Source organism: Ochotona curzoniae, unplaced genomic scaffold (assembly GCF_017591425.1).
Source record: "Ochotona curzoniae isolate NIBS_2020 unplaced genomic scaffold, NIBS_Ocur_1.0 scaffold_4506, whole genome shotgun sequence".
Classification (NCBI taxonomy): domain Eukaryota; kingdom Metazoa; phylum Chordata; class Mammalia; order Lagomorpha; family Ochotonidae; genus Ochotona; species Ochotona curzoniae.
In genome coordinates, this window is record NW_024467119.1 from 70,134,030 (window position 1) to 70,158,196 (window position 24,167).

The window sequence follows — 24,167 nt, forward strand, 5'->3', positions numbered from 1 at the left end:
GTATCAGTTTATCTTACAGAAACACACTCATCACTCTTAAATACTTAATTCGATGGTTTAATTACCTTAAGCTACATTACTATATGTTATGATTTTGTATTGATTTGTATTTTATTGAAAATATAACTCTTTACTTAAATTATCTCCTGTAATGAATGGCATCAATAGATCTTTAATCTATGATTCAAAAAAGTTTCACGGGTGATATTTTCTTCACTTCTGCATATTTAAGCATATATTGCCACTGTTCCAGTCATAAAATTTCATAGCATGACCCTATTTAATAATTTGGGTTCACAGTCTTTTCCTCTCAGCAAGTGATAGCTGTGCTGTTGTTTCTAGCATTTAGTTACACAGGAAGAAAATTAGCCTGATTTAGCTTGGAAAGGGAAAAACAAAACTGCAGTCTCAACTACCTATTCACTGTTTTCTTTCAAGTTCTTCAGTAATTGCGTTTCTCTCTACACACTAAACGTTATTTTGTAGCTTCCAGCTCTCTGGCATGCACATCGAGCATCTTCGGACCCATTGTTTTAAATCTTTTTCCACCTGTGTTAGGATTTGAAAATGGCATACCATCCTGTCTTCTACGTTGCTGGTACAAGTTCTTTGTGTTCAATTCTTCATGCTATCTCTGTGCATTTCATTTGGCAACTGCATTTTTAAATTTCACTATTTTCTCCATTATTTTTTCCTGATTGGCCTTTCCCCCTTAGATTTTTTTCCTTAAGAATTTTTAATTTGGGTTTAATCAAACTTATATTCTACTGGTATTTTCTATATTTCCTACAGTTATTTTCTTCTGCCTGTTCTGAATTTTTGTACAATTTTTTTCTTCTAAATAAAAATCTAAAGGATCAGTGTTGAAACTTTTAACACCTTCAAATGATGAGGGAACTTGCAGAAAAGGCACTGAAGAGATAGTTATATAGAACAGTCTGATCATGATAATCCTTAGCCAATTTTCACAATCAAATTTTTATATAGTTTGGTTTCACAAGAAAGAATTTTAACTTTTTTTAAAACAATCCTGGTGCTCAGTTTGTTCTATGATGGTGCAGCATCATCTTTTGGGTCATTGTTCCTATTTATCCAACAAAACTGTCCATCGACCCTGGTTTTAATTTGATAAGCAGATGAAGGTACAAAGGGTGAGAGAAAAGAGACGTGAAGACAGAGTAGGAAAGGAAGGATGGGAGAGCAAGAGAACCAGTTCACGTGTGCTGGCTCACTCCTCAGATGCTTCCAATCCATGTAGTATCAAGATAAACTGAAAACTGGACACTTAATTAAGGTTTCTGACATGGGTAACAGACACACAATTAGTTGAGTTGCAGTCGCCACTTGCCCAGTTCTGTATTTGTATGTAGCTTAAATCAGGACTGGGACTCAAAGCGAAGCACTCGATATTGGATACATTGTACTGACAACAGTTTGAACTGTTAGAGGAATCATGTTTTTCTTTCAGTTAAATGTTCTTAGCATTAAAAAGAGAGAGAGAGATGATAAGACAACATGATCAGGCCATTAGGCGATAACCATTTTGGTGTGTTAAAAATTGTAAAAATAGTTACAGTGATTCTGCTTACAAACATTCGCTGGCCTAACCATCCATCTCTTTTGCCTTATTTCACACTCACAATTTCTTTCTAGGATTTTCTGTCAGCGTATAGACATCCAGAGCTATCAGTGGCGTGCGGGTAGATCCAGGGCTGAAGCAGCACTTCAGATGACTGCCCCAGAAGGACAGTTGCTCAGCCTTAAGATGTTTTCAAATTAATGACAAAAGACAAATTAGAGATACAGGTCTTTCTTCTTACTTTCTCCATGATACTGGTTTTGTTTTGCATTTTCAATGTGAAAATACTGGCCTAAAAATATTTATTATGTTAAATAATGTAACAATGTATAAATACGTGTCATTGATTTGCATAAGTGCCATCATTTTCCATGTCTTTATAGATATTGCTATGAAAATTAAGGACTGGCTAATGTTGTGAGATGCAGCTATTAAGGTGTCACTTTAGGGTACAGGGTTGTCCTAACTTAAGTCTATTTCATTTGTTAACTTCTCTTCTGTGTTTCACTGTCTGGTAAGTTATAAAGTCTTGCCTGGTTTCTCCAATCCGTGCCTCTCAGCTGACAGTCCTTCCTTATTCCATAACCCGTGGGGAAAATAGGCCATTTCCTCTGCTCTTCAGGTTGAAACATTAAACTTTACATGGTTCTGGTAGGACTACTTCTTAGGGTCCAATGACCCAGAATGAGGCTGTAATGAGGATAACAACTCTCCTATGACTTTCAGAAATCAAAACCTTCATTCTTCTAATCCAATACAAGTTCTTAAGCTCACCTATCCTTCCAGGGGACTCATGTTCATGAGCCATTCACCGCACTAGCTATAGGCAAGGATAGAACAGAAAAAGCTAACTTGAGAATCACTTGTGTTATGGATCCCTTCTTGCATCTGATTGCTACATAGCCTATTTACATTCCTGAATATGTTACAGTAGCTCTAGGCCTGTTTCAATATTGGTTCTCTGGTTTTTAAGGCCCAATTTTCCTCATTCTATTATCAAATACACATCCCCCTTTTAATGTTTATTTTCCTATTTACATATTATTTAATAATGATCCTGTTTCCTGCATATTTTCCTAAAATTAACATTTATGTCCTCCTCACTTGCATATACACCATCTGTGTAGTTATTCCTGCTCTAACCAATTCAGTTAATATGTTCCAGATTTTACCTGTCCTGTCCATGGCATACTCAGTCCTTGAGGTCACATGGATTCCCGCAGATTCAGAGCCTTTGTGGTGTTGGCATAGTTGCACACCTGACATTCAGCATTTTAAAAACCATGAGAGATTTGTTTAAAAGCCAGAGAGGCAAATAATTTGAGTAGTTCTGGTTCAGAGATCTTCTTAACCAATCAGCTGTGAAATCCTTCTGTCTTATTCTAGCAATATCATCCATGAGAACAGGATATTTTTCTCATTATTTCAAACTGGTTTTAGATCACAAAATATATATGAGCCTGTACTAGAAGTGAGTATTACAAAGCAGAGTCAAATATGAATTACTGACAGAAGCAGTGTCCATAAAAGTAAGGTGAAGACACAGAACTACTTCTAGGTCAAAATTCAAGTTACTCATAACCAAACTAACCTCAAGAAAAATATAACTCAAGTCACAAATGAAAATCACTAAGTAACTTAGAATTTTATAGTAGTCATATATATGAATAGAAATAGAAAACAGGTGACATTAATTGCACCAGTAATTTCTTAATACATTTCAAGTGTTAACATGTCGTTATTAATTCTGTACATAAATGTATTCATTAATAACTGTAGACCTGTTGTGTACACTTCACACCTATAGATCCTCTCAGATTCGATTAATCACATTTCAAGTGTCTAGTGGTCACCAAAGTGAATAGTGCAGGATAAGCTTTTTATTATCCTCATGCCTAAAAAAATTTTAGGAAACTAAGTTAATAAGCATATTAGCAATGCATGTTTTAATGCCTTTATTTAACCATTTTGCAATGTTTACATTTTTATGATTTATTTTATTTATGGAAAGGCAGGGTTGCCAAGAGGGGATGAAAGAAAGAGATTTTATATCCACTGGTTCACTCCCCAAATGATTACAAAGGCCAATGCTGCGCCAGGCTGAAGCCAGGATTCAGGATCCTCCTGTAGCTATTCTAAAAGGGGCAGGAATGTAAGGAATTAGGATATTTTCTGCTGCTTTACCAGGGAACTGGATTAGAAGTAAATGAGCCGGGTATTGGATGAATACCCATGTGAGATGCAAGCATTGCACGTGGCAGCTCAATCCATCACACCACAATGTATACATATTTTAAAACATATCATATATAATGAATATATATATATATCATTTTATTAATGATTTTAAAAAGATACAACACAGTAAATATGAGACAATAACAAATTCTTTTCTCTTACCTACACAAATCTTCTTTTATGTGAAGGGAAATCAATTCCTTAGGAATATGAAAAGAAAGTACGCTCTCCGACATTTGCTCCCGAATCCGCATCCACTTATTGTCAGATGTCGGAAATCTATACAGTTTACACACTGGGTTCTTTAATACTGGGATGAAAGAAAAAAGGGGAAAAGCCAAATTTTAAATGAAATAAAGGCACATCTGGTGATACTCAATCAGCAAAATCATAAAACTGTATGGTAATTTAAATATAGCATTATGATTTTATTTGATCAAAAACATATTCCTTATGAGAAATCAGCAGTGTATTGAAGTCTGAGAATTTTATTTCTTAAGTTTATTTTTACTTATTTGAGAGGTAGATTCAAAAAATAGAAAGAAAAAGTGTTCTTCCATTCATTGTTTGGCCTCACATATGCCTTCAATAACCAGGACTGGACATAATCAGGAGCAAAGGACTTCATTTCGATCTCCCACATAAATGACAGAAAGTTAAAGATTAGAATCATCATTTGCTGCCTACCTGGGAGTGGATTAGCAGCAATATGGATTGAAATCACAGGACTTGAATCTAGGCACTTCGATGCAGGATGTGGGATTAACACCACTACTCTGACCCCAGGACTTTTACATCTTATCTCTTTCAGCCATTTTTGGGAAATACCAGCTTTGTCCAATTTACGGGAAAATAGAATCAATATTTAATTCATGAGTGTGACTGTTTAATTTACTTTCATTATTCCCTCGTCTAAAGATTTTATAGGTACATGTCTATAAATGTGGGTGAAAATATAAATAGATGCACACAGCATACATTTTAATAACTACATTTCTGAATTTCTTCTTATCATCTTAGTTAACTTTACCAATATACACCGATGGTGATCATTTCAAAAATTTCACAATGTCTTACTACTAAAAAGCCTTTCTTAAATATTAGCAAATGTTCACTCTTTTGCTTAATATCCATTAAAATTGCACTATTATGCTGTTAATCAATCCAGACATTTTCTTCAAACCATGTGTTACAGAACTCAGACAGGGAGGCTGTAAAGAAATTGTGTTTATTGTAGGTGAGCAATGATTAAGAGAAAAGCAATAAGACCAGGTCTTATTTCAACATTCACCGAAAGTGTTTCAGAATGACAGCATGTTTTCCACAATTGCAAATCCTATTTTTTATTTCCATTGATGTCAGACAATAAATTGCTTTCTTATGCTTAGACTAAAGCTTAACTGGCAATAAAATGTCACATTAGTAATCTATGGCTAGTTGCCTCCAATTTACAATTAAAAGTGATTAAAAATGATAGTTGATTATAAAGTCAGTGTAAGACTTCAAATAACATTGAGCATGGAAGACAGGTCAGGTATTATAAATATGCAAGGTGAAAATGCCTTTCTAATACTATAGGGTCCAACAATGCCAACATGCTTCCTTCCCTGCTGGGGAAACATGTTTTTTTGAATATTGAAATGCAGATCAATTCTTGCATTCTTCCACCATCAGACCTCCTTAAGGGGACACTCTGAATATTAAATTGCAAATATTTATGCCACATCAGAAACTTTAATTTCAAACATCCTCATCCTTCAGCCACTGGATACAAACCTCCCAATCCAGTTACATACTTTCTGCCATGAATAAAACAAATTGCTTACTGCCCAATAGGGCAAATTATCCAGAAGAAAACAAAGTATTCCTAGTGAGTTGAGAGAAAATATTTTTAAAACCAATAGTTTAATGTCCAAAGGTCATGCTTTGAATGTACACATGCTACTTTTACATTGCATCAATTATATCAGGTGCATACGACATTCATATTTGTTTTATTTCATTGAAAAGCAAGACTCTATAACCACTCAATTAAAAAAACAACCCAAATTCCATTCTTGTTTAATTTAACAAATTTTTCAAAAATAAAAAAATTTCACCACCACTGCATTGTCCTGTCTCTAAAGTTAGAAAATATTAGATTATTTTATATTAGATGTAAACATTTAATGCAACATAGCCAATCCGTTCAATCATATATGTAACCTCATGAATTCATGAGTGATGAGTGAATGCATCTTTTAATGGTAAAATAAAATAACTTATTCCAAATGTCTGAATTCCTCCTAAGTACTTATTCAATTACTAATTCCATGTACATGTTTCCATTTTTAACTACAATTTTTTTTGCAAAGCTATACAACATTTTTCAATGTACAAAATAACACTAAAATTCTCAGATACTTTCCTTTTTGTACATTAGTAAATCTTTTTCTTAAAAAAATTGTATTCTGAGGTGCTAGCATTGTGGCATGGCAAGTGAAGCCACCTGTAGAATTGGCATCCCGTTATTAGAGTGCTGGTTCAAGCTTTGGCTACCCTAATTCCAGTCTAGTTTCCTGCTAATGTGCCTGGGAAGACAGCAGAAGATGGCTCAAGTTTTTTCAGGTCCTGCTATCCATGTAGGAGACTGGAGTGGAGCTTCCTGCTACTGGCTTTGGGCAGGTCCAGCCTGGACTGTTGATGTCATTTGGGGTATGCAACAGAAGATGGAAGCTAGTTTTTTTCTTTCTTCCTTCCCCTCTCTCTGTTTTTCAAGCAAATAAATATTTTTGAAGAAATAATTTATTTTGAATTATGCCATAGAATATATCATCTTTATTTTCATTTTTGATTCCCAACAAGTTCTTAAACCCTTTTTGTTTTAATGCTTAATAAATTTTCATTAAATATTTGTTGAAATAGCTGAAGCTGAAATAGATGTTAATTTAATTAATGACCTCTACTATTCTTTTTTAATTACGAGATGAACATCACCCAAAGACTCTATGGAAATACTGCTCTTTTTAAATGAAACATGTGGGACACATAAGAAAGGGAGCAGGCAGCCTAATTATAGAAAACATACCAATAAACTATCTTATCATTTTTTTATATTATGAATTCTGAACTATTGAGAGTCTTAAATCTCCAAATGTTAGTATTAAATCATGTATATGATTTATCAGTATGTAAATGCAGTATCTCGATGGAATCATTTTGCAAATCAATTTGATTCAGCAGCATCCCATATTGGACAACTATTATGTGTGAAATAAAGGCACCTACAGACACTCTGTAATGTATTATATCTTCCAAAATGAAGAAATGTGCTTTGATCTTTTACTATAATACTATTGTTGCACTAGTTTCAAAAATAGCACATACAATATCCTCAATGCAAAATTCTTGCTGGGGTCATGGTGGGAAGTTTTATCCTCACATAAAAGAAAGAAAGGGTGCTCATGCATCAAATGCTGAACAATGGGCCACCCATGATGATCATTTACTAAGTTTTTTTAATGCTTCTGCCCATAGCAGAGATGCAGTTTTAACGATTTGGCACACATACCCTTGCTGTGTAAAAGAGAAAATGACATTGTAATTGACTTTGGACTTTCAACCTCCACTGTGCCAAGTGTTTATTCAGGTAGAAGATGCTTTTCTGACCATACAATGGGCTTAACCAATAATAAGAAATAGACAACATCTATTAAAAGTGTTGTTAATGCTTATGTTTATCTATTTGAAAGGCAATGTTACAGAGAAAGAGGGATAGACTAAGAGTGAGAGGCATCTAATATCAACTGGTTCAGTCCCTGAGTGGATGCAATAACTGGAGCTGGGCCAGTCTAAAGTCAAGAACTAGCAGCTTCTCTGTTTCCTACAGGGGTTCAGGGGTCCAAGCACTTGAGCCATCTTCTTGCTACTTTCCCAGATACATTCTCAAGGAGTTGTTAGAAGTAGAGCAGCCAAGACTCAAACCTGCAGGCATATGAAATGCTGGCACTCCAAGCTGAGGTTTAGCCTGATACATCACAGCCCTGACTTCCACAAGGTCTTTTAAAAATACAACTTCCTATGTATTCTCATCTTCACTGCTCTGACCAGATAATTGCTGAAAGTATCATGTGACAGTACCAAGAGAATTATAATGAGGATATTTTGAATAACACCATGGTCTTATAATGACACACTGAGTTTAAATTTATAAACCAAATAAAATCAGCTGATACATCCTCCCGGGGCCCATCACCTGAGAAGAATGCAAGGACAGAAAGTAAATGATAACTTTTTCCTCTTTAAATATGCCACACAAGTCAGATTTCTACATTAGTTTCCTGAGGCTTTGTAAAATAATGTATAACCATGTAGTATGCCACCTGCTTTTCCAGGGGATTCAGCAATTGTAAAAGCCAAGCTGTTGCAATTTTGAGTTAACCAAAGTATATATGCCAAGGAACTGTTCAAGAGACAAAAATAGGGAACACACACACAAAATAAGGTTTCTGCTCAAGCAACCTGAGGCAGAAAAGATAAAGCAGAGAGACACTGCAGGGCCAGTTGTCTCTTGTCTGTTTCTATAGAACAAAGATATGAGAGGAGTTATCAATTTATGATTGGATAAAAACATAAGGAAATAAAGAATTTTGACTCCAGAAGATTTGCTTATAACATTTACTTAATCAGAGGATCTTTTCTTGACTGTGATTATTTGCATGCATTTCTTGCTTTCAGAATGTACTACAAGTTTTATACTCAAATAGAAACTGACTTTATTGCCTTCAGGACTTAGAAAATCATTCTTTAAATGTGATGCAGAATCTTGTAGGGAATCCATTCACTCTGTAGTTTTAATTATGCAGTCGTATGATTGTTTAATTACTCAGCTGAACGTACATGCATTGCTTACTCTCCAAATACTGTCTTACATGTAATAATTGTAACTCTGCAATCCAGTTAGATGCTCACATTCTCTCATTTGTGTTTGCAAGTATATTAGATTCACATATATCTTACATGCAGTTGGATCTTTTTGAGATTGGATGAGAACTAGAAAACCTAAACACAAATTATGAAAACATTATGCTAAGCACAGATGTAAAAAAGGCTGGGCAAGAATATGTGAGTGGAGCTCCAAAGTACAGCACAGGGATATTACATTTTAAAACTAGGACTTTGAAAACATAAATCTTTAAGAAATTTTTAGTAACAATTCTCTAGATTTTCTTATGAAAGCCAGATTGTGTTACAGTTTTTTGGGCCAAAAAGAAACAATGAATTCAATGACATAACACATAAGCTAAGTTTGACCAAGTGCTGCTTCCTTCATCCAGCCAAGCACATAAGCTCCTGGCCTTCCATCTTCCATTCCAAGGCAAAATAAGGAGAACTACTACAGAAATAACAATGAAAGATATAACTAATATTGTTTGAGTAGTGAATTTGGACTGAAGAATGTGGGTTTACATCGTGGGTACTCAAAGGATTTACTTCAGCTTTGCTCATTTTGTTTTAGTCGATAAAGGACATAACCAGAAAAGCCAAAGGCTGATTGTTCTTTCATGCTGATAAGTCTGGAATGAGCTGAAGTCCACGGCAATCATCAAGTTTCTTTTAGTACACCTCTGCTTCAGGCATTCCCTGTATCTCAAGGGAGCCCTTGACTCCAATATCTACTTGTACTCTTCCTATAAACTGGATTTGGACAGTAACCCTTCCAGAAAACTTGCCATTTCCTCTACCATCTCTTTCCCATCTCTCTGACCATTTGCTGCAATCTCCATCATAGTTTTTGTCAGTCACACAGCAGTTGTCTGCTGACTAGACCTTGTCTTCCTCAGAATGCTATTTTGTGAAGGGAGGGATCCAGCTGCTTAAGTCAAAGTCTTGTCACTCAGTTGTTTTCCATCATTACTTGCCACATGGAGAGAACAGTCATAGCACCAACATCTGTCTTCACTGATAAAGGGTGACATAAGAGAGAAGGACGTAACTAACCTCTCCTTCTGACCAGAGTGCAGAGGCATTATGATAAAGACAAAATTGAGTACCATGGAAACCCATTCACAAACTTGTTGAAAAAGTTAATTCTCTGTATGAACTTATTGTCCCCTATTTTACCTAAAATATGTAGGACAGGAGATAGACCTACAACATAAAGAACACTGAAGAATTTAAAGATATTTGCATTTTGTTATTAGCGACTAGTGAAGACATTTAACCTCTTAAATATGCTTGTTTAAAGAGAACGGAATACATCATACTTGTTTTAAAAATCTGGTAGGTTAAAGGGATATTGGCCCACTGTTTTAAGCTAACATGACTACAGATTTCAAAGATAAAGAACAGCTAACACAACTCAAAATCTATGCAAATTAGTACAGGCAAAAGATAGCATATTATTATAACATATCATCTGACATTTGGCAAAGCAATTGATACAGTCTCACATGAAGGAAAAGAACAGAAGTGGATGGGTTGGGGTTTAGAATCTCATGGATTTGGGGTCGCCTGGACATTCATTCAAGACTCAGCACATGTAAGACAGGTGAGTGTTCAATATACAGTTACGACAATGTTTGGGATGCCAGTATTCAATACTTGTGTTCAAGTTCCTGCTCTGCTCCTGATTCCAGATCCTTTGAGGGCTCAAGTAGGGAGGCCCTACCATCAGCCTAGGAGATAGACTGAGTTCTTTGTCTCCAGCTTACGCTTAGCTTGGTCCAACTGTCATGGGCGTTTGGATAGGAGATTCTCTTTCTCAAACAAAAAAATGAGTTAATGAATGAATGAGTAAGGAGGGAAATACTCTTTAATATCATTGAAAATACTTTGAATCATTGATGGGATAATGATGAGAATGCTATTCTACTGTTTAATTCAGCCTATAGCATTGTAAAATCCCAACAAATATTTACAATGTAAGAATACTTCAAAAAGTTCATGAACTTAATAATCTATTCAGTTTCTTCAAAATATGCATTCATGTGGACTTTATTTTATCCTCTCTAATACGAATACAAATAAAAGGAGGATTCCTTATATAATCTTCTACGTATAAATATGGTATTTAAATTATAAGAGTCCAATTTTAAGGGTCAATATAAGACTTAAATTATAATTCATTCTCATGTGAACTTTTTAAGTACCCTGGTAGAATGTGGCAGAACACAATTTTTTAACAAGAATTTAAGTGAAAAAAATGTTAAAAATGCATTAAACATAACTTAAGCTCAATCTTAAAATTAAAACAAAAAAAAAGACAATTTCATAGTGTGGCATAGCTGGCTAATCCTCTGCCTGTGGTACTGGCAACCAATATGACCACCAGTTTAGGTCCCCGGCTCCTCCACTGCTAATGTGTGAGAAAATCAGGTGAGAATGGCCCAGAGATTGGGGTCCTAGCATCTATGTGGAAAACATGGGAGAAGTTCCTGGCTCCCAGTCTTAGGTTGCTCCATCTGTGGCCATGAAAGCCATCACAGGAGTAATTCAGCGGATGGACGATTCTCTCACTCTCTCTGTCTCAATTAAAAAAAAAAAAAAACCATGGTTTGCTCATCTTTGTTGGATGAGGTCCAGCAACAGCAAAACGAAAATAGCTTTGAAACTTGATGCTATTTTGCTTAAGTTGTGAAATTATAGTTAACCGATTTCAAAAATGTTCCAAAGAAATGTGAAAAAACTTTTTTGTCACAACACTTAAGAAAATACCAAGAACATACCTCGTCAGCCCCTATACAGAAATGCTGCAGAGCATAAAACTTGAGACATCCTGTAGGATGCCTGACAAAGTGCAGTCTGTTATCTTGTTTCAGGATGCAGATTTACTACAAGTTCCCTGGTTAAACATTGAAGTTATATTCTATAGTTTAGCTTTTTGTATTTGAGGTTTGCAGAAGTTATTATAAAAAATAAATATTTCATTTTTACAGAAAAATCTTAAAGAATTTCATAGTAGTTTTAATGAAATATTTATTTTGTTTTAAGCCTGTTTAAATAGGAACATCTATCCCACAGAGAAGTGATTTTTTAAAAATTTATTTATTTTTATAGGAAAGTCAGATTTACAGGGAAAAAGCGAGACAGAGAAAAAGATCTCCCATCTGTTGGTTCACTTCCCAAGGGCCACAATGGCCACAGCTGAGCTGATCTGAAGCCAGGAGCCAGGAGCCAGGAACAGGGTCTCATTCTCGACTACTTTCCCAGGCCACAAGCACGTTGGATTGGAAATGGAGCACTCAGGATACAAACTGGTGCCCACATGGGATCCCAGTGCTTGCAAGGATTGGACATTAGCCACAAGGCTACCGCTCCGGGCATAAAGTGATATTTTCTATCACATGTACTAACTATAAGCTGCTAAATATAAACATGAAGAAAAAAAAGACATGAGACAGCTGAATAGTACCCTATAACCATTTCAAGGTTTATAGCTGCCAGTTGTGCATATACTAAAATTGAGATGTCAATGAAGCAGTTATAGGATGAGGATAAGAACTCATATTTTCTAACAAGTACGTCACTCGGTAGCATGTCAGTTAACTTCATGATGTTGTTAATTTCCATGTTTCTTCCTGTTGTTGAAGTTGTGTTGTGGCTTTTCATTGAAGGGGATGATATTCTGCCAGCTCTGCTATCAGATCAAGGATGGTTTCCCAATGAAACTGTTGAATTTATCTGGACAATAAGATGCTGGACTCTGTGTGGTCTATGCACGTAATGATGGAATTAAGACTAGTTTTGAGCTGTACTGCTGTAATACTATAGAGGAAATCAATATGGGAAGAGGGGTTGGGGAGGGGTTTGGGGAATTCCAGAGCCTATGGAATTGTGTAATAAAGTGAAAAAAAAAAAGCAACCTATTACCTGGAGGTATTTAGAAATTGTAAATGACCTTTCATTAGAACTTTAAAGATTCCCAAGAAAAAAGGAGCCACGTGAAAATGAGCAGGGAATCTTAATCTGGTACTTATATTTTACCCCAAAATTTAGCAACCAGATAAATAAATAAATAATAGTATCCAATAGAAAAAAAATGAGAACTCCAGAGAAAGGCAACTAGAGGTTACAAAGAAATTACATATGACTATGTGAAACTGATTAGAATGAATACCTTGAGGATATTCTTAAAAAAAAAAAAACAGCAAAAGCTAAACTAAACATTAACAAAATAATGTCAAATATTTGTGAGCCTAAAGTAGAACCAAAAGATTCCCAATTCAATTTCTTCATCAAACAAACAAACAAAAGCAACATACACAGCAGTTGAACTCTGTCAGGTCACACTGCTGGTTGGCAAACCTGGGCTTTGACACCTGTTCTTTTGACAGCTTGTCCAATGATGCCATATTAATGTTTTGAGACCCCACTGGTGACTGCATGGCTGCAACATAAAGGTGTCTTAGAAGCTGTCCCTTAGCAGGAATCAATAGTTCCACAACCATGTGAAAGACTATATTATTTACACTGTCTACATTTAAAATCAAGTTCTTTTCCTCACAGATCCACCAACCTGCTAGGTTTAAGCTTTTAAACTAACATTTTACTTAAGTGAAAAAGTAAATAATCAAAGAGTTGGGTATATGGTCTAAACAATTTATGAGTAATAAAGTTAGAAGGTCAAACTCACTAGAATATTTGTATATCTAACATTGCATCTTCTAGTGTGTCTGTTACACCTTACAGGTGAAGCACTGTTTCCTTTGTTTTACAGGTCTGTAGGTGCGTCTCCGACTTCCTCCTCAACCTTTTTCTCCTTCCCTCAATTCCCTGAACCTGAGCGATACACATGCCACTTGCAAAATGAAACACATCATAAGAAAGGATAGCACATTAGAACAAAATGTGTTTTCTTTTTAGTTTTAAAATAGACAAGTGAATTTCCTGAATTATAAATGAAATCTCTGGAGATGTAAACAGAATGGCAGACAGCTTCTATAAGATATGACGTTTTTTCATTCAATAAGTACTTTGTAATTCACTTGAGACTACCAAGATCTACATAATGCATTAATACAAAGCCTTGAGAAGTATTTCAACAGCTTCCTTTGCCTTCAGAATTTTTTACATAAAAATTTCACATGAGAATTTATGAGCTAATATTAAACTATTTTAGATCAATAAATAGAATAAAAAACAAAAAGGAACACGTGGACCAGTGACTCACAGACTATGTCTGCACAATGGACTTGTGTATATGTTAAAGAGAAACATTTTACAGATAGTGTTCAGAGTTTTTAAAACCTAAGAAAAAAAATCTCAGCTTTTTGTATTCAACTTTCATGTAGCCTTATCTTTATCTAATATAAGCAAGTTGAAGAGAAACGTGTGATAAACATCCTTGTGTCTTAGTTCTTGTCCAGACTGGTGGACCAAGGAAACTTAAAAGCATCATCAGAGGGATGGACAGTGTGGCACAGCAGGTTTACTCACTGCCTGGGACAATCCCATGCCATCTGATGTCAGAGAGCAGGATTTGAATCCCAGCTACCCACTTTTAATCCAGCTTCCTGCCAATGCATTGTTGGATGGCCAAGTGCTTGTGCTCCCACCACCCTTGTGGGAGACACAGATGGAGTCTCCCCACTACCCTATCCTTCACTATGCTCTATGTCTGCATTTCTCTCTCTCTCTCTCTCTCTCTTTCTCCTCTCTACAATATACTGCTTTTCAAATGAATGGAAATAAATACTTAAACATTTTAAAAAATCAATACAAAGAAATGAAGTCTGACCATTTAATTTTCTGCTCCAATGGAAGGAGGAACACAATCATCAACCATTAGTTACTCCACTGTGTATTTATTTCATCAGGACAACAGAACAGTCTAAAGACAGAAACTCGAATTAAGCCCAGTTTCCCTTATATGTGGCTGGTACCCAAATACCTGAACTACCACCTGCTGACTTCCAGTGTGCACATCAGGGGGCAGCTGGGATCAGGAGCACTTCCAGTTCTAGAACTCAGGTATGGGATGCAGGGTCCTAAGCAGTTACACCAAATACCACATTCTAAATAAGAATACATTTTATCTGCAGAAATCAACTTCTCCCATCAATTCCAGCTTTCATTGTCCTATTACTAGGTAGATATAGTTACCTCATGATGTAGAATTTAGTGTAGTAAATGACTTACAGGGTTTATGGTCCTCACATTAAAAAGTGCAGATTTATTCCCCCATATGTTGTCTCTTTGTTCTTCTGTACATATTTGCTTGCTTATAGAGTCATTTTTTTCTCTTTAAAGTCTTAACCAATTAGTATGCTAAAATAGTCTTTTTCATTGTGCATACAAATATCACAAGGTTCATGTAAAGAAATGATTAACAAATGATCCTAAAATTACAGTGCAGATGATTCTGATGTCAACCTGAGTAATTTAAACTATATTGAAATTGAATTTACTGTCAAATTCAAATGTATTTTTAAAAACTAACATTAAGTGAATGAAATTGATTAAATTATTACGTTAAAGGACTAAAGATTTAGTCAAATTTCTGGTTGTGTGAAATTTTTGACAAAATCTAGTTATTTTAACCACACTGGTAAGTTATCAGAATCCTTACTAGTAAATGAAAACAGCCATCTGGATACAACCTTCAATGTTTGTTCCTCCCAATACTAAATCTTATACACATGTAAGTCATACAAACACATATAAGAATTACATTGCACCCTGTGGCCATGTTGATGGGCAGAGTCCACGTAAGTCTGTGCAGAGGCACAGATGTCTAAATCTCCCAGCTATGTGGCAGTGGCTGGGGGAATCTATGTCAGGCAAGGCTTGCTGTTGGGGATCCTAGCTCGCCATCCACCACTGCCAGGCAGTGGGAAAATATATGTGGGCCAAACCCTATGGAAATACAAGTCCCACTGGTTAGCTCAAGAGCTGGGGTGGTGACAGGCTGACCTAAGTGTGATTAGGGAACCTGCCAACACTCACAGGTACAAGGACCAAGAATAGCCTGGGAAGGTATAAGCTACAGCACTTCCATATGCATCATAAAACAAGGTGTGGAGTAGACCAGGCCACAACATTCACCAGCTCATACAAGGCCGAGATGGAGGGGCAGGCTTTGCCGGGCAAGAGCCTAACACTTGCTGGTATGTGTGAGATCTAGGTCCAGCAGTAGGCTGAGTGAGGGAATTTGGAAAACTCTCTTAGTGGGTCATAGCTCTTGCTAGTAAACACGTGGTCCAGGCTTGAGGGTCAGGCAAGCTGAGCAAGGCAGTTCCAACTGTTGGCAAATATGTGGGTTGGTTTTAGAAGGGGGCAGACCGGAAACGGCTGAGCAAACCTTAGCTCACCAACAAGTTTAGGAAGCAGGCTGGAGTACAGATCAGGCTAGGATAAGCTGTCACACCTACTGGTTTGCAGGAGCCAGGGATGAGAGTAAACTGGGCTGGACCATGTTGCAGCACACATCAGAGAGAGTAGAGACTGGGAGCAGACTGGGTCAGGCCAGGCTACAGCATCCAAAGGCAAAGGCCAAGATAGGTGAGGGATTATACCAAGGTGGGTCAGAGCAACATCTGGCACATGCAATATCTATGGCTGGGAATAGGTATGGTTGGGGAGCACAGGGGATGCCCTAGCTGAGTTGTGGTTCCCACTGTTGAGTGCAAGGGCTAGAGTGGGGGCTGCTTTCTGGTCTGAACTTGGCTGCAGTGTCCCTTGGCATAAGGGTGGGCTGGGTCTGCAGTGCACAGACAGTGCTTCATTCCAACACCCACTGGTACTTCTGAGAATCAGGGTAGGTGGAGGACAAGCTGGGCTAGGTCTCTACCCCTGCTGAGCCATGTGTGAGCTGTGTCTGGGTAGAGACCAGGCTTGACTGGGCTGTAACACCAACAAGTGAAAATCAGAATGGGTGAAGGCCAGACAGGAAAAGCCACTATTCCTGGTAAGGCAGGAGGTGGACTAAGTAGGGCTGGCCTATAGATCCACTGATGGGCACTAGATCTGGCATTGGGAGAGGTTCTAATGGAGGAGGTTGGGAATCTTCTCTGTTGGGACACAGTCCCTGCAGGTGAGCACAAGAACCAAGAAAGGAAGCAGCCTAGACCAGGCCAGGTAATTGTATGCACTAGCATACATTTGGCACAAGTTGGCGGTGAAACAGACTAGGTCAGTTCATATTACCCACTGGGGATATTCAAGAGACAGAATGGAGTGTGGGTCAGGCCTGGTTGGACTGCAACAAGCCAGTTTACAAGAGGGCTGGGTCTGGAGTCCAGCTGCGCTGGACTAGGCTGTAGCCCCAAATAGCATGAGCTGGAATTGGGATTGGGCCAGGTCTGGCCAGGGTACAGCACATACTGCCATGCCAGACTTGGCTGTGGCACCCAATCAGCACACATAAGACCCAGGTGGGAGGAGATGAACCAAGTAGGGGGGCTGTGAGGGGTTCCCTTGCTGAACCACGAGCCCTACTGGTGAGCATGAGAATTGGGTTGGGGGCAGACCAGGCTGGACTGGACTACAACACCTGTTGGCCTCATGTGAGCTGGGTCAGGGGAAAGCCAGACTGGGTAGACTATTCCTACATGTGCAGGCATAAACCAGAGTGGGTGTAGGCTAGTTGGGATTTTTGCTATGTCATCAAGTGGCAGATGCTGGCATGGGGGCAAATTATGCCAAGTTAAACTGTAGAACCACCTGGAAAGTGCAAGATCCAGGAGTGGGAGTAGGCTGAGTAGGAAAACAGTGGGCACCTCCCTTTTGGGTTGCCACTCTGACTGGTAAGCAGGAAAACCAGGACTGGGGCAGGCATGGCTAGAGAGAGTGGCACCCACCAGCAGCTGTGTGAGCTGGATAGTGGGGCTAGTTGTGTTGAAATAGTCTTCAATGCTGAATGGGATGTGGGACAGACCAAGCCAGTCTACTGTATGTACTAGCAGGCATGAGAGCCAAGGCCGGGGGTGGGTCTGATAGGGTCACTCCAACCAGGATGCAACGTGGGCAGAATTGGGCTGGGCTGCAACACCCATTGGTTTGTATACAAGACAGAGCTGGAGATAAAACTGACCCAGCAATTGTAACCACCAGCATGTTCATAAGCTGACTGGCCAACTGTGCCATACCCTGAATTGAAACACACACACACACACACACACACACACACACACACACACACACACACACACAGGTCTGGCATCACCTCAGATGAAATTTCTTTGGGGATATCCTCATCTGAATTGCCAGACTCAGAACCCCAATCATGGAGAGAATTGAGGCTCCATGGTCTGACTCTGGAGTGCATGTGTCAAAGCTGAGCCTCCTCAGTGGCTTAGAGCAGTGAACAGCATATCCTGATGTATATGACTGATATGGCAGTACATTGGAGTCTGCAGAGGATAATTGGTATCACAACAGAGGACAGAAGATAGAACAAATTGATCAACTACCCCAGCCAAGTGTTGGCAGTGAGTACCTAGGCAAATGGAGACTCTAAAGTAGCTTATATCAACCAGGGGATTCTGGAGAGATTTCATCATGCTTGGAGTGGAGAGATCAGCAGTAATTTAGATCTGTCCAACTAATGAAACTTCTTGAGCAGGACCCTCATAGCATGACCCACATCAGCACACCTGGGCTGGTGTCCAATAATTGTCCTCTACCCCAGGGTATACAGGTATTTGGGAGGCTTGGTGGGGTTTCTCTCCTTATCTCCCATCTTCCCCCAGATACAGGAAGGAAAAAAAAAAGAATGTGGAAATAATGGTGTCACCCTCCTTCCAGTAGCCCTTCACCATTATCAGCCTCATCATCTATGTAAAAGTCATCAAAAATAAAAATAATTATAGTTAAAAAAGAATTACTTGGCATTTGCTTATATGCTGAATAATCACTGTACTTCAGATGATCTCTCATTCTGCATAAGTAGGCAAGTTTTATTTATATATTTTTAAACTAACATTTTTATCTTTATGTGTATAAACATAGGAATTCCTGTTCTTCCATAGTCTCTATTCTTAGCTTCCTGGCAAAAAGAAAACTAATAATAATTAAGGGGTTACATATTAGTAAGGATTTCAAGTTTTGTATTATTCAATAATCTCATAATCCTAGCTATGTCACTGCTTAACCATAGACTACAGTAATTCAGGAAAATATAGTAAGATTTATCTTACTATGGCATCAGTGTAATAATTTATAAAAATAGAGTCTGATATTTATGATCGAAGGTCTAGAAATGAAAATTTGTCAAATTCCAGACCCACTACTGAACAATTTTCTTATCTGTAAAATGCAGATACTGGTAGTAACTTCCTTATAGTGTAAGTCACAGGACTGGCTAAGGCAAGGTTATGAGGCATTTAGCATATTCCTAGCACCATCATAATCATTATTTACTATTATTAACGGTTACATAATTTAGCATTCAAAACTTAATCATATATGAAAACCAGCACAAATAATTTAAATGTCATATATCTTATGTTTATTCTTAAATGCATTAATAACATTGTATAGTCGCTTGTTGAAATTTGAATACATTACTATGAGAAACACAATACACATGAGTACACCCAGAAATGTACAAATACAGCTCTTGATTTTCCCTATTCAAGGATTGTAGTTATCAACAATGCACATAATTAGGAAATGTAAATAAGAATTTCACATTTCCATCTTTTACCTTTTAATTTTTATTTTCTCTTTTTAGTATCATAATTCAGCAGCTAAAGGGAATTTGCTTTGCTATACAGCTAAAGCATCTATCTTTTCCATGGAAATGCACAATATTCTTTCATTTCTCTGGCTTCTTGTGACTTATCAGTTATATGTAAATGGTATTCACAAATACTGTGCAGGTTCAATAGTGTGCTCACAGAATGTTAAATTTTATGTTCACATGAAACTATAACAGCAGTATTCAAAACTGAGTTACATACCTGTATTCAAAAAAGGCAAGTTATCTTTTCCGCACACACTTTCTGGGGATGTACTTTCCCATACCAGGGGACACTAGGAAAGAATAAAAGAAAAAATAATTGCATACTACTTGAAAAAATTCAAAATGAGAAATGAACTCCGTTTTTTCACAAAATATACTACTCCATGCATAGTTGCAAAATGTTTTAAGAAAATCTTTTGGTCAAACTGTTTTCAGGCTTATCTTACTATGAAACTTGATTAATTTGTGATTATATAGTTATATCTATACAAACTATATATGTATTAGATCATTATAGGACATATTATAGTTGTAGTTAAAAGATACTGAGGGAATAAATTTAAAAAGGAGAAAGACTATCTCTAACCTGTTAGTGATCTGTTCTGAGTACAGTACCTTCATCTTAACAAACGGAACCACTTAGCATTTCTATCACATTGACCGATTTTGGATTACCAGAGAGCTAATATCTTCCAAAGTTAAGGTAACATTAAATAAAAGAGTAAATGTGTCAAAAGAAATTATTATATATGGTAAAATGAAATTTCAATCTACAGCGAGACAATACAAACTTTTGCTCTTAGGTTTAAGAACCATTTCTAGATAAGTTGATTGACCCTTCTCTGAGCAGAAAGAAGAGACAAAACAGCCGCTGGGCCTGTTCCCAGGGAATGGTCAGACAGGCAAGCCTAGGCAGTCCATCACCAACCCAGGTGTCTTCCTCCAGCTGTCTATGAGAACCAGTACTAACAGAGAAAACAAAACTCTCCTGGCTTCAGTACATTGATTAGTGGTTTATGTTCACCTAGGCAGATTTTGATAGAGGATTTGTTTTTTCAAGGAAGTCTCCTCCTTGTTTTACTTAAAGGAGTTGGGGGAAATCAGTAGGAAGAGAGTAAATTTTCCAGGCAAAGGCACCAGCTATAAACATCCAAATGGAAGCAAAACAAAATCACCCTCCAGTACCTGCATGACTTTGCTTCAGAGACAATGCCAGGTGGTGTCATGCCCTAGGCCACACAGTGATCACTGGAGCTATTTCTAGAAGGTGTTGATATTCTGTGACTGCCCTTTCTTCCTGAGACAGTAGCCCTTTGGGGAAATATGGATCCTGAGGGTACTCAGAAGGCAGAGATTAGGGTTTTTTTTTTCTAAATAGTGTTTTTATTTTTGTAATTTCATTATATTTTAAATCATAACAACCAGAATATTCTCAAGATTTAGGTCCATAACGCACAAATGAAAAGCACATAATGTATAGTTACTACAGCACATGAACATGAATTAATTATTCACTAGGAATTGACTTGCACTTTGATCTGCGACATATTAGCCTCGGTAACTCTGAGAAAATAAATGCCTGCTATTCCATCTGCACAGTCTTTGGTATTTCCTCAGGGCAGCCCAAGCTGATTAATCAAAGTATTATTCTCTTGCCTGCTTCAAATCTATGTAATATATAGCATGTGTTTCTCTCACCGCATATGATTTCATGTTCAGGGTAGGTATAGTCATTTCTCCCCAAACCAGTAAGAAGAATAAACTATTTCAGATACTTTTCACGTATGCCAGGTCCAACCCACCATTAGTAATAGATTGTGTTAATGTACTTATACATATTTTTATTTTGCAGATCTACAGAAAGGATCCTGCAAATCAGAATTGTAAAGAAAATATCCTAGGGGCTGGCTGAACTCACTCTTGTGGCACTGGCATCACTTACCAGCACTGGTTTAAGTCCTGGATGATCCACTTCCAATTCAGCAATTAAGTTCCCTGCTAATATACCTGGGAAAGCAATGCAGGAAGGTCCAAGTTGTTGGGCCCCTGAACCCACTTGGGAAATCTGGAAGGAGCTCTTGCTCCTGGCTACAACCTGATCCAGTAGCGACTACTGCAGTCATTTGGGGAGTTAAACTGCAAATGAAATGCCTTTCTCTCTCTGTCTCTCTCTCTCTCTCTCTCACACACACACACACACACACACACACACACATTCCCACTCTCTCTCTGTCTTTCAAATAAATAAAATCATTCTTAAAAAGAGAAATACCCCAGATGATTCTGACCACACTTGGAATAACACTGAGACAAAGATATTTTCACATACCTCTTTTTATATTTACCTCAGCATAACTTTTTAAATATTCCTCACTAAATACTCTTCAGTTACTGAGTCTATATAAGAGTTTACCAAAAAAGTTTATGGTAATATTAAAAATTCACAGAGCTCACTAAGAATATACTCAGTGCTAAGCTGATGCCAACAATGCTTTGTGTGTTTACCATTTTAGTCCACTTTTAAATTATATGTGGCATATATTGCTACTGGCATCTTCTATTTCCAAAATAGTTCACTTAAGTCTTTTTGCATACACATCATTAAGCCAGCAATATTATGGAAGACTTTGTTGGGCACATTCCTTACCTCTATGGTTATGAAAAGAGAATGTTTTAAAGCATACTACCTCATAATAGCGACCTAATTCAGGATCAAGCAGGGGACAAGCTATAAAAGTAGGATGAGAAGGTGGCTGGTAATAGATTTCCTGTGTTAGACAAAGTAATTCTCTTCTGAAACGGAAAATGGTTCTGTTCCTAATCTCCCAGCACACTGTTACAGGAATGAGGGCTCGCCTGCTTCTACTGTTAGGATCAAGTTAGAACCCAAATCTTTCCTCAGTCTGGAAACAAGAATTCATGTGATGACATCAAAGATGAGTCCTCTAAAGGAACAAGCTTAGACTGTAGTAAACTAGGGCTAACACGGGGGTCTTGAATGCGCAATACTAAACAGATTCTGCTGCAGAACTTCACCTGACCCTGACATTTGCAAGTAATCACATTTACTTTGCGACTCCACGGATGCTTTCATGACGTAGTCATTCCCAGGGGAGATTAGGGAGGGTTATATATAAAGTAAAGGCTTCAGGTAGTAGAGAACAACTAGAACTACTTAGGCTATTCTAGGGCAAGAAAAAAGCATTTTGAAAGGTAAACTTAGTTAAGTGCTAGCCGAATGGCCTATAGTGTGTAGCTGTTTCATAATTACCGAAATTCAGACAGGCAAAAGATGAGGAGCACTCACCAGAAACTAAGTCCTAAAAAGCACTGCTATTTCTTCCTTTCCTCCTTCCTTCCTTCCTTCTTTCCTTTCTTCCTTCCTTTCTTTCTTTCTTTCTCTTTATTTTCTTTCTTTTCTTTTCTTTCTTTTCTTTCATTCCTTCCTTTCTTCCTTCTTTCTTTCTCTCTCTCTCTCTCTCTTTCTTTCTTTCTTTTCTTTCTCATTAATACAAACTTAGTACTTGCAGTGGAAAAGTAAACTCAGCTTCATAACCAGAGATGTCTGTCCCCTGAACCTCTATTGTCTCAATACAACAGGTAATTATATCCTAAGAAAGGAATTTAGACTCTTGTTTACATGGAGATTTTTCTCTACTATAGAAAGCAAAAGTTCCTGGCTCCCTATTTACATGCATTGAGACTTCATCTCAGGATTCATAAAAACTGCTTTTGTTCTAGCTGTCATTTCACTCGTTCAGATCGCGCACCAGCTCCTTGCTCTATATATTTCCTACCTTTCACTAAGTACATAAGGCAAAAAAGTTCTTGTTTAATCTACTGGATTTCATATAAAAATTAAATCCAAACTAAAACTGCAAACCAACATAGCCTTTGGAGTTGAAGAGTAGGTTACTTTTGGTAATATCACTCTCTGAGTCTTCTCTTAACCCATGCAGCTTATTATCAGAATGCAAAACGATCAATATTTTTGTTCCAAATTGGAAGAAGCAGTATGAATAAGGCAGTTGGCAGCAAAGGGAAAGGTATCTCTGAATGATGCACAGCTTTGCACAGTTCCTTGCAAATAGACCCTCTCATCCAGGAGATGAAACACACACATTGTGCTTCATTTACCTTATGAGTAATGTGACTTGCAAACCCTCAGAGTGTCAGGAGAAAAGGCATCTGGCAAAGCTGATTGTTTTTAATTTAGTTTGTGCCTTGAGCTGGCTGAGAACCTACCTTTTGTCCCTGCATATCTGTTGTAATGTGGTCAGTTTCTCCATCTTCAGTCTCCCCCATCTTCACGACACTGACTTCTATGGTGCCAACCACTTTGCCACCATCTGAAGTTCTATACGCAGAAACAGAAAAAAACAAAAAGGTTAAAAAAAAAACCTCTCTCAAAGCATGATGAGGATGCTTGGGCTTTTGAAAACCATTAACATTGCTATTTGCTCCATTCAATTTAAATTAAAATATCTGCTTAAAACAAAGAGAATGTTTGAATAATGCTATTGCTGCATTGTTTCCATTTCAAATAAAAGTTAACTATAAACAATGACTACCAAAAAATACTGAGTGGAGTATGCTCACTGTTTAATGACACTTAAGACACTGAACATCTTACATCAAAACGTCCAGATAAGAATTCAGCTCAGATCTTCCTTCCTAATAATGCGC

At 37.4% G+C, this 24,167-nt stretch overlaps 1 protein-coding gene across 3 annotated transcripts in view; it reads right to left on the minus strand.

Annotated features, from left to right (window-relative positions):
- The window catches only part of INPP4B (inositol polyphosphate-4-phosphatase type II B), a 377,559-nt gene that overhangs the window by 191,675 nt on the left and 161,717 nt on the right, over nt 1-24,167 (minus strand). For all 3 annotated transcript variants that reach the window (XM_040967293.1, XM_040967292.1, XM_040967290.1), the window contains exons 7-9: nt 23,727-23,838; nt 19,699-19,771; nt 3,980-4,127 (exon numbers count right to left, since the gene is read on the minus strand). In XM_040967293.1, the coding sequence (XP_040823227.1) occupies nt 3,980-4,127; nt 19,699-19,771; nt 23,727-23,838 (333 nt within the window). The remainder of the gene's footprint in view (nt 1-3,979; nt 4,128-19,698; nt 19,772-23,726; nt 23,839-24,167) is intronic.